Source organism: Phodopus roborovskii, unplaced genomic scaffold (assembly GCF_943737965.1).
Source record: "Phodopus roborovskii unplaced genomic scaffold, PHOROB, whole genome shotgun sequence".
In the NCBI taxonomy this organism is placed as follows: Eukaryota; Metazoa; Chordata; class Mammalia; order Rodentia; family Cricetidae; genus Phodopus; species Phodopus roborovskii.
Window position 1 is genome coordinate 9,551,299 of NW_026126525.1, and position 17,020 is coordinate 9,568,318.

A 17,020-nucleotide genomic window follows, 5' to 3' on the forward strand; every position below is an offset into this window, starting at 1 on the left:
TGATTTGGCAAAGAACTGCACAATACCTTTGGGTTCCTCTATCCACCCCACCCTTCTGCCCCACCAACACCACTCGGACACCTCTTCCTGTTCTTTGTGTGCAACTGGGGCTCGTTTATTGTATAAGAACATGGAAGGCAAAGAGATAAATTACCACTGGTGACTAGAAAAATGGGTAGTACTTATTTGTGATATTTTTTATTAATGATTATCATTTGATTGTTCAGTGCTCTTTCCAGTTGGGGACAAGCTTAACCAGGAAGAACTCCAATTTTAGAGTCCCAAGTTTGAGTTTCAGGTGCTGATGCCCCCCTCTCCAGTAGGTAAAGTTCTTCTACACTAACTATCATTAGAAGAATAAAGAAAACTATATGATGAAATTGTTAAGATATTTGAAAGTACTATGCAGATGTATCACCAGTGCCATGACTATATTATGCATATAATTAAAGATTAACAAGAGACTCTTGTTGTACTGAATGGTTGAGTTTGAGTTCATAAAATGTCACTTAACACACTAGGCTAGTCTTTTGCCATAAAATGGGCTAGGACTATGAGTGAATTTAGCAAATACATACAGAAAACTTATTTCGTGTGCATATAACTATAAATGTAACATTATACTCTTGTCTTTAAAAAAAGAATGAATGAATGAATGAAAAAGAGAAAGGAGTAGAAGACACAGAAAGAAACAGAGAGGGAAATGAATAAGATGAGAATGAACCCTTTACACAGAACCAGAGACAGGCACTGTCCAAACTGGAGGCGTAGGATATGGATCTGGCCTGCTGTTTGTATAAACTGAGGCAGTCAAAATAAGAAAGTATAAGAACTAGTCAGAAGCCTCTAAGGGCACCAAAATCTAAAAATGCATAATTTAAATCAGTCAAAATCATTATTGCATAACCAATCAATTGCTCAAAATGGGTTCTTGCTAAGCTCTGTGTTTCAAAATGCCCTCAAGAAAACAAAAGACTCATTAGATTTCTGTTTAAGATCTGGAACACACCGACAAACCTTTATCTTTTCTTGAAAACTGTAACATCCCTTTGCTGAAGACACCTTGTCCTCTCTGGTCTTATCTATGCCCTTATTGACACAAAAGGCATCTAACTGATGCCTGAACTTCGGGAAGGGACACAGCCCACTTTGCTTTACAGAGATTTAACTTCTAAAATCAAGTTGACTTGAAAAAAAAAAAGGAATAAATTAAGTATAAGCACTGTATCCTGAAAGAGAAAAGGAGCTAAGTATCCACCTCTGATGGGAGATGTCATTCTGTATATGTTTCTCATACTAGTTAATAATAAAGCACTGTTGGCCAATAGGAAAGGAAGATAGGAGGGACTAGAAGACAAGGAGGAAATAGGAAGTAGTAAGGAGGAGTCAAGATAGAGAGTCTGGAGAAAGCAGTATGCCACTGGCTCCCTGGTAAGAGAAATACATAGATCAGCAGAAATGGGTTAATAATTAAAGGCAGAGCTAGCCGATAAGAAACAAGTAACCGGGCCAACAGTATTGTATCAAATACAGAGTCTCTGTGTATTATTTGGGGCTGGCGGCGTGGCGGTGGGTCAAGACCAGCGGCGGCAGGTGAAAAAACCGAACTCCTTACACACCTCTACCCCCAATTCATGCTAAGTATGTACTTATCATTGACTTTTACCACATACCCAACCTCCTCATCCCTCCTTCTTTCTCATTATAACCTTGAAGGTAAAAGATATGACTTAGAAATTTCTCTGTAGCCCAGGCTTACGGCCTGACACTCATCATGCCTTAGACAAAATTCCCAGCACGAAACACTGTCAAACTTGCTCTTTCTGGCCATCCTCTCATAGCCATGCCTGCCTTCTGGCCCTCTCTGCAGCCCACTGCTCAATCCTGCCAATGTTACTATTTGAAGCCTGACCCAAGCATCATCTCTCACCTCTTCTATCCCAAGAACTCTCTAAGTGGTTTGCTCATATATTCTCTTCCATACCCCCAGAAAGAGAAGGGAAGGGAAGAGGGAGGACACCCAGTGCCGAGCAGACATAATACCTTGATGAGGTCTTGTCATGAAGCAAAATGTAAACACCTAGAAGCCAGATGACAACTTAAACCCTGGCAGATACTTCAGATTAGAGCAGCCAGACTGAAGAACAAAGTGCTATGGGAAGGGAATATGAGGGGGAGGTGGGTAGGAAGGAGATGGGTAAGGAAAGGGTAACACCATAGGCTGTAACCATGCAAAGGAATGAGTGGTCCTCTCCACACCTACCTGGCCAGCGTACTCTATGTAGTCCTGCTGTCCAGGGTGAGAGCCGACCCTGGAGCTGGAGCTGGCTGTGCCTTCTTTGGTACGACACAGGACAATGGCATACTGGTTCAGGTTTCCAGCCCTCTGCACTGTGACACTTACAGATCCGGCCTTCTCACTGATGTTATAGCTAGGGGCAAACAAAAGTCAGGTCCTAGAAATATGTCTTGGGGTTATGAAGAGACAGTTCACCCAGTGCTCATCTGTGCTATCTGGTCACAGGATTCAGGTATCTCAGAGGACAGGTAGTTTATTATCTTCAAAAGTTACATAAATTGATGGGCCATGCTTACTAGGGGCAGTCACAGCCTATGGAAGAGACTAGAGTCACCCTGAAAAGGAGCTACAAACTTCAGAAATCAGAGCATGGGGAGGTGATAAACAACTTCTCCCAAGTGGGCAGAGTAATCACAAGAGGAAAGGAGGTTCTTAAGATGTAGTTGTGTGGAAGGTTGTTAGGGACAGCTTTGGTAGAAACTCACTGAGCCAGATCTGTAGAATGTGTGTAATTGAGCTGGGTGGTGGTTGGAGCCTGAGCCCAGAGAACCAAGCCCAATCCACATATGTGATGGACAGTTCTGTGAAACCCAGAGAAACCTTGGAAAAACACAACCTGAAGTTCTCTTTTCTATGTTTTGCCTAAATTCTATTGGACTATCTTCTGTAACTTGAAAAGGAAGCAAAAATATTTAAGAGAAGCATTGAAGGAGGGATTGGTCCTAGAGAGATGGCCCAGTGCTTTAAACATTGGCTGTTTTTCCAGAGGAGCAAGGTTCAACCGCTAGCACCCACATGGCAGCTTACAACTGACTATAACTCCAGTTCTAGGGGTTCTGACACCCTTACAAGGAAACACATCTAGGCAAAACACTAATCAATGCCTATAAAATAATAAATTAATTTTCAAAAGATTACTGGGTTTAAGGTCTTGTCTTACTGCTTGCACGCTACATGACTAAGGGCAAAAACCTTAGCCCCTTCTTGTCTCTATCACTTTGCTACTGTGGGGACAGGAAGAGACTCTCATAACTACAAGTTGCAAGCAAGTAAGCTGAGTTATGTTGAGAACATACCACCATACCTGGTACACACAGTATATCATCCAATAAATATTTCATGCAATTATTTTAATGATTGCTAACACTAGCCTCACGACCACCACCTCCTCCACCGCCACCACCATCACTACCATAAATTATCACCACCAATAATGGACCTGCCTTCTATAGTATTTCATCCTAATTGCCTCTCCTTGCTTGATGTATTTCTCAACACACAGTACACAATAAAAATTGTACCTGGTATATTTGAAGCTGATGAGAGACCACTGGATATGGAAGATATTGTCACTGACCACGTTGGGTTTACTGTCTTTCACCAGAAACTGAAAACTATCCGTGACTTTCTGGATCTTCTCCTCGTGCAACACATAACGAATCAACCCCAAGTTCACATCCTCTGAGAGAGAGAGAAAAAAAGAGAGAGACAGAGTTTCAGAATCCACTGTGAACTAATGCAGAGATGTGAAGACACTCCCATAGCTTTCAGACCAACATATCGACTTCAGTCTTCTATTGGACTAGAACAAATTTTCAAAACTATAAAAACATAGTGGTCTTAAACACAAATGATTCTTCCTAGCTTTAAAACAAGACCTTGCAATTTAGTGGGCAAAGACCTATCTTGCAGAAAGCCCCTTAATGCTGTGGAAAAGGAGAGTCTTGGGGTCTGGACAGAAAGCACCCAGAGAGTGTCTGTGGAGTGCTGAAGGGCAAATTTGAAAGCTGACAGAGATGACCTCATCCTCTATGCAGGAAGGTGTGTGCTGATAGGGAAAACTGGGCTGACAGCAGCAACCCATACACAAAACACAGCTTGGTGTGACTGAGAATGGGGTGGGGAGGGAACACAGAGCCTGGGCCTAAAGAAGCAGTGTCACAGTGAGTGCCCAGTCACAGCCATCCCCGAAGGGGGGTGGGTGACAAGCTTACACAAAACTACAAAACCACCCGCTTTATGTTACTCAAAAAGGAAAATACTTCTTTTGAGCAACTTACATACTTATAAAACAGACTTTAACTTCTTGGCTAAAGATGTTTAAAAATAAATGGCATCGCCCTTAGAGAATAAAACAATAAACTTCTTCAGATCACAAGTCTTGTGGTCTGACAGCTGCTTTGTTGTTTTATAAGAAAACTGAGCAGTCCCATATGTCATTTCCAGAAACCCTAGAAACCCAAGGGCAGGAGGCATGGTGAAGGTGAAGTTTCTGGTTCAGTGACAGGAAGACATCCGGGAAGAGTAAAATGTGCAAGGTGCTGGTTGGACACTAGACGATCCATTTGTAAAAGTAGCTGGAAGTGACCAGCAGACATGCGAGAGCCCATTTGAGCACATCCCCTTTCCTGGTCCCTAAGAACCCACCCTGGGTAAAGGTGGCTGCGGCTTTGCCTGGTTGCAGCTTGTTCTCCACGTAGCCATGCATGGGGCCCACGGTGACCTCATAGACAAGCTGTGAGTCCTCTGTGTCTGGGTCCATGGTCAGCAGTTCTTTTTTGGTGATCAGGTTGGTTGCCTGGAATAGAAACCCATTCAGTTTAATTCCTGGGGTGGGAATTAAGCTGGAGCAAGACCCTTAGACTCAACTCAGTTCCATAGTGATTTACTGAGAGCATTTACTGCACAGAAGACTTTGTTAAGATGGGAGAGGCCGTAAGAATGGAAATGAAGCCAGCCTCTGCTCTGGAGGTTTTCAAAGAACAGCTCCTGAGCGAGGTCAGTGGAGAAGAGACTTATGGAAATAAGCAGGAGATTTCAGTTTGGCTTTGAAAGAGGATTGGGACCTGGGAGGTAAGATATAATGGCTAAGCCTTATACCTTAGGAGAATGGCTGAAAACACCAAGGTTGATTAGGATAAATATACTGTACCCGGACACTGCTCGAATATGCTAGCTAAACTTAATTTTTTCCCCATTTATTCAGTCAACACAGAGTGAGATCCGAAGCCCATGGAAAGAAGAGTGGAAAGTAATACTGTATGGTAGCAGATTTAATCAGATAAGGGCAGGCCATTAATTGTTAGATTTTATAAACTAGAAGTCATTGGTGACCTCATTATACATTTATTTCTCTAGACAGGGTCTCATTAGGTTGGCCTCTAACTGGAGTCCTTCTAGATAAGCCTCACAAGTGCTCAGATTACAGTGATATGCTACTATGTCAGGCTATTGGAAATGTTAATAACTGCTATTGGAATAGAATAGAAATGGGAAGTGGGCCCAAGTGATGAGAAAACAATCACCGATTGCATATTGAGAGAAAATTAGAGTGTATAAGAAGAATTTAAGTGTGTGGAGGTCAGAGACCCATGTTAGGTGTCTTCCTTGTTCTCCATCCTGTTTTGTGGAGTAATCTCTTGCTGAACCTGGACCAGTTAGGCTAAGGATGGCTTTCCACTGAGCTCCAGAGACCTGCTTGCCTTTGAGCCTCTAGCACGGAGGTTACATGCATGTACCAGTGTGACCAACTTTTTATGTGGTAGCTAGGAATCCAAACTTGTGTCCTCATTCTCTTTATTGACTAAGCCTTTTATTCAGCCCCATTGTATTCACTTTGAGAAACACAACAGTTCAATAGCTAAGCACCCATCCATCTCATCAGCTCCATGACGATGAAAAAGACATGGCATGGGATGAACATCGCTGATCAAAGTTCTGAAATGGTAGGAAGGGATGCACAGGTGCTGATTCTGATGTGGGGTTAGTGATGGGTTGCTACTTCCAAATGATGAGCTGTACCTTCAAAGGACCCACTGGGAGCTAGGGGATGGAGGAGGACTTCTCTGAGGATAATTGCCAACAAAGACATCTGCCCCATTCTATCAAGGGACAAGCATGTAATGTTCCTTAGAGTCCATTCTCCCCTCCTACAAGTTAACAGTTTTAGCTGAGCTCCTGCCTGCCCAGCCTGAGACACGATTTCCCGACCTCACACGGAAACATCTGTGTTCATCTGACCAATTTCTTGCCAATAAAATATAAGTGGAAATGACACATTCAATTTCTGCATCTCCTGTTTAAAATGAAGTCCCTCACCCTCGACTTTCTGATGAAATGTGGTGAGTATTCAATAGCAGAAACTCCTCATGAACGGGTGGCACCATCCCAGTGAGGACATGAAGCCATGGACATCAGGTTCAGTCCTGGCCTGACACTTTCCCATCACATGTCTGATGGGGATGTCCTTCTGTATGCATGTTTCTCTTATTGGTTGATGAATGAAACACTGATTGGCCAGTAGCCAGGCAGGAAGCATAGGTGGGTCTACCAGACCAGGAGAAGGCTGGGGAGAGGAAGGAGAGGGAGGCCAGAGAGAGACAGCATGCTGCCCAAGGAGTAACATACCAGATTATGGGTAAGCCACAGCCATGTGGCAATACATAGACTAATGGAAATGGGTTAATGCTTAAGAGAGAGCTAGCCCATAAAAAGCCTGAGCCACTGGCCAAACAGTTTATGATTATTATAAGCTTCAGTGTGTTTATTTGGGGCTAAATGGCTGTGGGGCCAGGTGGGACAGAAACTCCATCTACCCATGTCTCCTTTGTTTGACCTGCTGTTCTTGGGGTGGATTTTTTTGTAGGGTTGTAGAACTATATTAAACTATAATGAGCTAACAGGTCCTATTAATTTAATCAGTAAAGAATCTTTTGGGTTTTGGGTTCTCCCATCTTAGAAAGCCAAGTCACTAGAGAATGGTGAGTAAGCTGCTATTCTGTTCCTAAGTATCTTAGCAATGTCAACTTAGCCAACATTGAGCATTGAGCAGTGGATGTGGCAGATGGGATAGGACTTACCTTGCCATCCATATACTCCAGCCACTGCAGACCCAGGTTGGTGACAATTCTAGGGGTGCCATCATCCACCGGGAGGATGTTCACATGGAACTGTTGAGGTACTGCAGTCATAACCTGTAGGGGAAGCCAGGGAAACACTAGTATAGTCACAGGAGTTTCCCAGACACTGTACCTGAAATGCTGGAATCCCTGAACATGTCAGAGACAAAGCACAGTCTGCAAAGATAGGTTTCATCTCCTATCACAATTGGTATGAGGCCTCAGAGAGAGTGATGATTGACAGGGTGAGTCAAACATGGAAGAAGAAACGAAAGGCAAGGGTGTCTCTGCTCAACCTCAACCTCTCTACTGTAGAAATTAGCTTTCGTGTGTGTGTGTGTGTGTGTGTGTGTGTGTGTGTGTGTGTGTATGTGTGTGTGAATATGGGGTCATCCAGCATTGCTTAGGCTGGTCTTGAACTTGTGAGCTCAAGTAATCACCTTGCCTCAAGCTCCTGATTAGCTGGGGCCACAAGTATGTGCCATCGTTGCTGGGTCCATTTATGTCTTCTTCAGGGGATGTCATGATGTTGGATTTGGAATAAACTGTAACTATTTCATATTTTCTCAGATGTAAGTAAGGGTCTATACTTTATTGTGTACAAATGGCATGGAAGTAGAAAGGGACCATGAGAGGAGAGCAGTAGGTCTAAAGAGAGTGGGGAAAAAGAGGGGATAAAGGAATGCATGTATGTCACATGAAAGCAGAGGGTGGAACTTTTGGGTACGAGGAAGAGGACCACCAAGATGGGGAAGCCAGGCAGGACAGTGGGACATATAAAGGACAAAGGAGAATGACACACACATATGGAAATGCTGTAGAAACCCATTACTTTGTACACTGACTTAAAAATTAATTAAAAAAGAAAAAAAAAACATTGCCTAAGATGAAATAATACACAGATACATTTTCTCTCAATATCTTGTATTAAAGTTTTCATGAGAGACTGGCAAACAGCATCATTAAAATGTTGATGTTGAAGGCTCCAGGTGGGATTAGCTCAGCCAGGGAGAGAAGCTCCGGAGCCTAGAGAGCTTTTCCTTTTCTGCTCCTTCTCTGTTTTTTGTTCCCCTTTGGTTTAAGGGAAGTGCTCCCTCTGTGGGTAAGAGGCAGAAGAAATCAGAATAAAAGCATTTGCGGGAATGAATGGTGAAAGGGAAGTTATATTGCAATTCCATTCACAGAGAGAGACCTGACTATAGACTGTACACACGAGTCCTATGCCACACTCACTGTCCCTGAGTGGCTCCCGTCTTCAACATAGGGCAATGAGAGGCTAGCTCTACAGTCTACAAGTTACACAAATTCAATTTTTTAAGATGACATGGTTCCTCAAAAGGCTTTCTCTGACGATTAGGTTTTTAAGAGGGTAGCCACTGCTGATACATCTTCATTTATCTTTCTCCTTTGAAAGTCAAGCTAACCAGGAGCAAAGGACAAAGTGGGAGCCTGCCAGGCGATGCCATGGGACAGATAACAGATGCAGACAAGGCAAAGGAATCCCAAGAGCCACCCATGGATGTGGTGACCAGCTGAGGATAAACTTCTGTGTCTCTAAAGGACACAGGGTAATTTCCCTTCCAGGAAGATAATCACCCACCAACACTGTAGGACAGAAACTTGCCAGGACTGAGAAAGACTCTTCCGTTGACATAGGCATACAGCAGGTTGTGAGCACACTGTTTGCCAACACTGCTTCTGTGGAGCCAGACATGATTGTGTGGGGTGTTGGGCTGTCCCTAGCTTATCTTCCACACACCCCCACACGTGCCCATGTAGAGTCTAAAAGTCGGACTCAAGTGATGATGATCAGTAGCTAAGCACCTTGTGTTTTTGAGGCTGGGTCTCTCCCTGGAACCTGGGGATTGCCAATTAGAATAGGTTGGCTCCAGGGATGAGCCTGTATGTGTCTACCTCCCTAGTGCTGCTATTATAGACACATGGTATTGGGCCTAGCTTTTTTCTGGAGACTGAAGGCAGATTCTCACAACCACATAGAGACCACTTTCAAACTAAGCCATCCCTAGCTCCTTCCTCCTCCATCCTGGAGGAGGTAAAGCTGGGAAGTTGCTCAGCCTAGCAACAAGGAGTCTTATATGTAGAACACAGAGGCAGATTCTAAAATTAAGATGAAGACCAATGTAGCTACAGATTCTGTGGGCCTGCCATGGGGCAGAGGACATGAGGAGCAGGGGTGATACTTCCATTTTACAGATTGGGAAGCTGAGGCTTTCAAAAGGAAGAGAACTTATGATGGGAGATGCCATTCTGTAACTATGTTTTCTCTTATTGATTAATGAATAAAGCACTGTTGGCCTATAGGAAAGCAAGACAGGTGGGACTAGGAGACACAGAGGATTCTGGGAGATGTAGTAGAGAGGAGTCAAGACATAGGACATGAGAGAAGTAAGAGGTCTGGACCCTTTCTCCAGTAAGGTAAGACCATGTGGAAACACTTAGACTGATAGAAATGGATTAATATGTATGACAGAGCTAGCCAATAAGAAACACTGGTAACCGGCCAACGGTTTTATAATACAGTATCTCTGCATGTTATTTGTGGCTGATGTGGCTTTGGGATCAGGCTGGTAGGAAAGTGCTCACAAAAGACTTACAAAGACACTCAGCTGAAAAGCAACAGAACCAGGATTCAAGATTTATATGTCTCCTGTACAAAACCCCCAAAGAGTGATGAGTGACTCGTCTTATTCCAAGAAGAGAAAGAGGATATAGAGCTGTATGATGTTATAGAAATACCAGATGGAAGAAAAAATAAAGAGAGACATTAATAATCACCCTGTCACACTGGGGCCTACCAGTTACCAGCAGTGTCAAACACTCTACAAGGGCTGTTCCTTTAGGTGCTTAGATTAAGAATCAGAAGCTGACAATCATGATTGTGCCCATTTATAGATGAAAAACCAAGATTTAAGGGAGTAATGGGCCAGGGTCAATCCACTTAACTTTAATGGAATAAGAACTCAGCATTGTGCTACATGCAACAATCCCCACGTGGCCTCTGAGAGGCTCTGCTGGGCCTCTTCCATCCCCACTGACCCTCACCGTTTTCCCTCCTTCCTCTATCATAAAGAAGGGATTGGTTCCATCAGAAACGGTGAAAGTAAATCGATCTTTGAGGGAGTTGCTGCCATCATGGCTATAGCTGACACGGTTCTGGTAGATGTCTTCCATAGTGAAGGAGGAGGTGAGGAGGAAGTGCTGCCCCCTGTCCGTTCTCTCAATGGCGCCATGGCGTGGGGGCTGCACAATGGTGAAGGTGATAGACTCAGCCTACCAAAGGGAGGAAAAAAAAAACATGAGGCAAGTTCATAGAGTAAGTGGTGGCCAGGAGCTGGCAAAGGAAACAGAGCCTAAAGCCATCAAATACAGTCTGCGTTTTCTTTATAGATACAACAAAGCTAGTGAGACAAACCCCCTTCTCTACCATACCTAGACTTATATCTTAGATTCCTTTGTCAGAACTCGGAGCATTGACATTTGCTGTTCTCAGACCTCATGGCTCAGGCTGGACTAGAGGCAGGGCTAGGGCTATTGATTCTCTTTGCCCCTTGGTCACTAGATTCCAGCCTCCTGGCTTCATGGTCTAAAGGCACTGGAGGAACCTGGTACGTCTGCAAGGCCTCCTCTGCCTGAAGAGTGAATTCTCCCAGGTGACTGTATAGCTTGCTCTTGACTGATATGTTAAAGGTCTTCCCTGATTACTCCCTAAAGTAGCATACCCACCAATCCTGAGCCAACTTAATGCTGACTATGTCTGGTTGGTTCCTCCCTCCCTCCCACTCTCCCTCTTTCCATCCATCTCTTCCTCTCTCCCACCCTCCCTCTCTCCCTCTCCCCTTCTTTCTTTCCCTTCCTTCTTCCTCCAATCAAAAAAGGTATAAATCTCTAGCACATTTCCTGTTATCTTCACAGCTATGCCTTTAGCATTCTGAGAGGGGTCTACAACTCAGTAGGCAATGAACATTCGATGAAAGCATGGCTATGTGGTGAAGCCCAGGAACAGAGACAGGGGTACACAGACTATAAGTACAGCTTTGTGCAAGCCCAGTCAAGTCTACATGCTAAATGCTCGACCAAGGCAACATCTTGAGAGAAGAGCAGGGTCCCAACATGCCATTATGTTTTTGTTTTTGCTTCGTTTTTTTTCTGGACCAATACTCTTCTTGGAATGTCCTCAAATTGTGATGACCAGTAACTATGGAAAAAAAAATAGTCTGGATACAAGAGGTGAAATGGAAGACAGGTGGAGAGGGGCACACAATGTCCATCCACCTAAAGACAATGCATATTTGGGGTCAAGTGTCGCCTCCCTTATTCTCTAAGAATAATAATAAAATATGCATGTAAAGTGTTGTTATAAACAAGCTGTGGTGAAAATGAATGTATTGAGGAGTTGAGGATGAGTAAAAAGCAATTTGATCTCTAAATTAATTTTTCCCAGAAGGCCAATGTGTCTTCTGCTTTTACCTCTTTTTTGGGGGGGGGGCTTGCACTCTCCTCACCACTGGGCACAACTCTTAGGATGCTCCCGGGGCAGCACCTGCCCCAACTCCTGTTCAGCTGGACAGAGTAGGGAAGTCACTTACCTCCGTGTCTGCATCCACTGCCTTCAGCTCAAACTCTGTGATGGTCTTCCTCACACCCTCCTGCACACGCATGCCCCTGTTCCGCACAAGGGGCAGTGAGTCATCCACAGGGTGAATAGTGATGTGGAAGGTCTGTGTCACCTACAACAGTGACAGGTGGGTGGGTTACCTGTCCTCAATGCCACCCTCCCCTCCCCTCAGCTCTCAGCAAGGCTGACTCCGAGGAACCCTGACATGAATCCTCTTGGGCTCAAGCCCACAGCTGTCAGGAGCTGTTCCTGTGCTGTGTCTAAGAACATGGGGGAACATGATGATCTGATGATCTCCAGTCTGTCTGCCCATTCCTCTCAACAAAGAAAACTAGGGTTCGATACCCACTCAAGGAGTGTTGACAGGGCCTCTTACCTCATGCATGCCATCAGACAGCACAAAGCTGAAGGAGTCAGAGTACTTCCCAGTCTCACTGGAATGGACATACTGAACACTTCCTGAAGTCAGGTCAGCTTGAGTAAAAGAACTAATCTGGACCCCTAATGAGAGGATAAGAAAGAAACAGGAGGAAATATCAAGACACTAGCCATCCCTCCAGCCAGGGAGATGCCAGACTCTCCTCACAGCATTGGTGCTCTGTCCTTGAAGACCTGACCTGTGTAGTTTGTAGACTGATTTTCTATAACAGCATATGTTATTCGGTACTGTATGTTAATTTGATTACCAGGCTTTTGTTTGCCACGGCAAGTGGGAGGTGTTCAATACGTGCTCCTTTCCTTTCTTGTGTGCAGCTAAAATCTCTGAATGTCTAAACTCTACTCTCTTAAGTTCCACATTCCCCCATTACTTCAAAATCCTTTCTGAAAATCTGCCCTAAGTCTTAATATTGTGTGATGAGTTACCTTTGACCATTGCAATTCTGAGACTCAACTACACAGTATGTCTGTGGGATTGGTGAACCATCCCAGTATCTTTCCAGGTCTCTTCCAACTTTCAGGTATGTGATCCTAACTTCTCATGCTATTTTAGCCATGCTATTTTAGTAATAAGATTTACTACATGACTTTGGGATTTGAATAATCATCCTATATCAACTGAACATGACCTAAAACAAACAAACAAACAAACAAACAAAAAAACAAACAAAAAACCCAGTATTCTTTAATAACATGACATAGAAAAAGAAATCACCATCTAAAAATTTAAGCATTTTTAAATAATGATGGTATTCTACAAACACACATTAACTTTGTTTTTAAATCCCCCCAAATTTAGCAAAATAGCCCAGTTTGTATCTTAGAGCTCAGCGATTTATGCTCAAGCATCAATCAAGAACATACTGGCTGCAATTGCACTTGGGAGGCAGCTGAAAGATCAGCAGCATGGCCAGCTTTGACCATACTGGGGGTGAAGGGGGGTGGTTGAAATAAAGGTGACGATGCAGCTCAGTGGTAGTGTACTTACCTAGCATGCATAAGGCCCTATGTTTGAGCCCCTGAACCATAAGGAAAATAAAATGAGAGTTTGAGTACAGTCCTGCCTTTCTGATTTGGGCCAGTGAGTTAGCTAATTTAGTCTTTTATTCTGGCCTTGACATTCTTTGACTGCTTCCTAGGAATTATTACTTTTCACTCTTAGTCCTGGTAACACCAGTTTTATTTTACAATAGATTCTGCTTTGACTGCTATCTATTTAAGTGTGATGTCAGTATCCCAGGCTTTGTCTTTAAGAGGAAAAAAAATTAACCTACAGGGCCTCCATTTGTGTCTTTATCATCTAAAATTTGTCACCCAGATGCAAGAGCCTTCTGACTACTGGGGCATTAATTTTCTGATGAGGCATTTTATATTTCTGTACTTGCTACATCAGTTTGTGACAGGGAAGAAATGCAGCCCCTGGTTTTGCAGCTTTGTCTTATGGCTGGACAGAAATCCACACCATTCTTTAAAATTTTAATAACTTCAGGGGTTGGAGAGATGGCTCATTGCTTAGCACACTGGCTGTACAAGTATGAGGACCTGGGTTTGGATGCCCATCACTCATGTCTGAGTGCAGCATGGTGGCACATATCTATGCCTAGGGTGGAGGTGTGGAGACAGGTAGATCACTGACGCTCACTGACCAGTTAGCCTAGCTGAATCAATGAGCTCAAAGTTCAGTGAGAGACTCTGCCTCAAAAAAGAAGGTGGCGAGTGATTAAGGAAGAGACCTGAGGTCTGGCCTCTGCACAAATGTGCAAGAAAGAGTACATGCACGTATGTGCATACACAGGAACAAGTGTATATATCTTACAGGCATAAACACAGTCATGATGTTAAAACTTTGGGTGGACTATGCTGAGGGCTTTAAGTCTCTTCTCTCAGTTGTGGATCTATTTTCACGGTTCATGGGAAAATAAACTTTTAGATTCCCAGGCACCTGGCCACCCAACTGGCACCTGAACAGCCTGATGATGGCTGATTAAGATGATGGCTAATTTATGGGAATTAGGGTGTGGACTTTGGGACTGAGCCCTTTTCCCTTTTTCTTTTAAAATAATTTTATTGAGTTAATTTATGGGCAACTTTTACATCTTATTGTTAGAATTGGCACACAATGAATTGCATATAATTGAAATTTCCAATGAGAAAACCTCAAAGTAGTGAGCATGTCCATCACTGCAAAATGATTCACACTGACATTCCATCCTTCTATCCTTCTATCCCTAATCCATCCTCATCTTAAAGGAACCATGAATTGCTCCTGCTACTACACATTGGTTGTTGTTCTCTCCTTTTACATACCTGTAGTATGTACTCTTTTGTACCTGGTTTCCTTCATTTAGCCTAGCTATTTTGAAGTTTACTATGCACTGATAGTTCAGTTCTGGGCTGTGAACATGGCACAGCTGGTAAAGTGACTGTTGTACACGCATGAGGAACTGAGTTTGTGTCTTTATGTCATAAAACCCAGGTACAGTGACACATATCAAGGACCCCAGAACTGGGGTGGGGGGTTGCTGGAGAGATGGCTCCTCAGTGGTTAAGAACACTAGCTGGTCTTCCAGAGGTCCTGAGTTCAGTTCCCAGCAACCACATGACGATCACAACCATCTGTAATAAGATCTGGTGCCCTCTTCTGGTCTGAAGGAATGTATGCAGACAGAACACTATACATAATAAATAAGTAAATCTTCAAAACAAACAATCAAAGAACCTTAGAACTGAAGGGTGGGGACTAGAGACAGGCAGATTCTGAACCTCACTGGCCAGCTAGTCTAGCTGAATTGAGGTACTTCAGCTTAGTAAGAGATCTTATCTCAAATACAAGGTGGAAAGTGATTGAGGTTGAGGAAGATGCTTGATGTCAACTTCTAGCCTCACTCACATATGCCCATACCCACACAAGCATGTATCAATGCAGCCCCTCAAAATATTCATTCCACCAAGTGAGTATGTTATAAATTTATTCATGTATGTACCCATTGATGGGTTTTTGGGTTGCTTCTAGTTTGGGGTTATTACAGATAAGGCTACTGTGACTATTTGTGTTCTTGACTGTGTTTGGGTATTAGTTTCCATTCTGCTTGGATAATCTCTAGCAGTGGAACATTCTGGAATACATGCTATGCATGTATATATTTAGGAAACCACCACAAACTCACCTTTCCAAAGCAGCAGAGCTCTCTTCTACTCTTCCAAGCAGAGTTGGAGAGTCTGGTCTCTGCCTGACTTTCCCAGTTGAATCTAGGAAATGTCAAGTATCTTCTTTGAGCAGAAACACCACTTTTGGCTTGCTTAGTGATGTGAGATTTTACCTGATAACAGCTCTGAGAGATCAGGGTGGGCACAGTACCTCCATTTAAAATAAATTATGATGTGGTAATAGACTTCTTATGTAACTAAGAATCTATGTCATCTATCCAAGGTCACATGGCTGGAAGAGGGAGGGGCAATGCTGGGGTTGGAACCCAGAGAGTTCAGTTCGAAAGCTGAGGACTCTTAGTTCTTACTACAAATCACCTGGACATCTTGGATGTCTTATTCATAAAATTTTCAGGATAAAAGTAGTATTGCCTATTAAAGGAGATATATATATATATATATATATATATATATATATATATATATGATTCCTACTTTTCCATGTCATTCATATGTCTACCACTAAAACAGTACCATGATGATATACTTTAATTGTCCTTCATAGCCTCCTTCTTTTCTGAACTGTTGGGCTTGAGCTTGATGGGGTGAAATATTATTTAAGTGATACCCATCCTCACCTACCAGAGAACAAACAACTGCCGGTAGACCATGAACTTCAAGAAGAGATGGACTTGTGTGAGTGTGTGCACATGCATGCACAGAGGCATGTGTGTTTCTCCATAATATGCATCTAGAATAGGACCCGATAAGCCACTGCCACCCAGGGTCTGGCGGACACAGTTTGGTCTGTCTCCACCACTTCTGTCTAGCAGGTTGCACTGAATGGATTCTTGGTCTCTGTACACCTTCCCTTTTTAGAAGTTTAGCCTTTTTTTAATTGGGTGTTGGAAGAGGCCAGTTACTCACTTGTCAGCAAGAAGATTTTTCTGAAAGCTCAGTCCCCTCCTGGCTGTCACAGCAGGTGGCTGTTGTTTGAAATACTTGGAGGCTTTTAATCCCATTGAAGGTGTTTTCAGTCACCAACCTGCTGGTTAAACTATGTATCTGGCAGTATGACAAGAGACCCATATTAACCCTGTCAGTCTTTCCAATTCTCCGAGAAGGTCCACACATTAGAGAAAGCCAGGTCAGGAAGGTGGGCGGAAGAAAGTCTTTGGAAAAATTGCCTTCTTCAAGGGATGTCGGGTGCTGCTGCTGTGGCCAGCATTCAGCACAGGAGGTGTGTGTGTGTGTGTGTGTGTGTGTGTGTGTGTGTGTGTGTGTGTAGATGTGTGTGGATCATAAAGGTTAATGTGGCATATCTTCCTCTGTTGTTCTCATCAATTTTCAAAGAAAAATTATTTTTTATGCATATGGATCTTTTGCCTGTATGCATGTCTGTGTACCACATGTGTGCAATGCCTCTGGAGGCCAAAAGAGGGCATCAGACCCTCTGGACCTAAAGTTAGAAATGGTTGTTAGCTTCCATGTGGGTGCTGGGAACCAAACTCCCAGGTTCTCTGTAGCATCGAGTCCTTTTCATTTTTAGCCATTTCTCAAGGCTCTCTTTTCATTTTTGAAACAGGGTCTCCCCGTGAAACT

At 43.4% G+C, this 17,020-nt stretch overlaps 1 protein-coding gene across 1 annotated transcript in view; it reads right to left on the bottom strand.

Moving 5' to 3' along the window:
• Fras1 (Fraser extracellular matrix complex subunit 1) overlaps positions 1–17,020 on the bottom strand; it is a 245,647-nt gene that overhangs the window by 42,950 nt on the left and 185,677 nt on the right. Inside the window, exons 47-53 of the mRNA XM_051198572.1 lie at positions 12,210–12,334; positions 11,805–11,945; positions 10,261–10,488; positions 7,159–7,272; positions 4,727–4,877; positions 3,601–3,760; positions 2,264–2,432 (exon numbers count right to left, since the gene is read on the bottom strand). Coding sequence (XP_051054529.1) covers positions 2,264–2,432; positions 3,601–3,760; positions 4,727–4,877; positions 7,159–7,272; positions 10,261–10,488; positions 11,805–11,945; positions 12,210–12,334 — 1,088 coding nt within the window. The remainder of the gene's footprint in view (positions 1–2,263; positions 2,433–3,600; positions 3,761–4,726; positions 4,878–7,158; positions 7,273–10,260; positions 10,489–11,804; positions 11,946–12,209; positions 12,335–17,020) is intronic.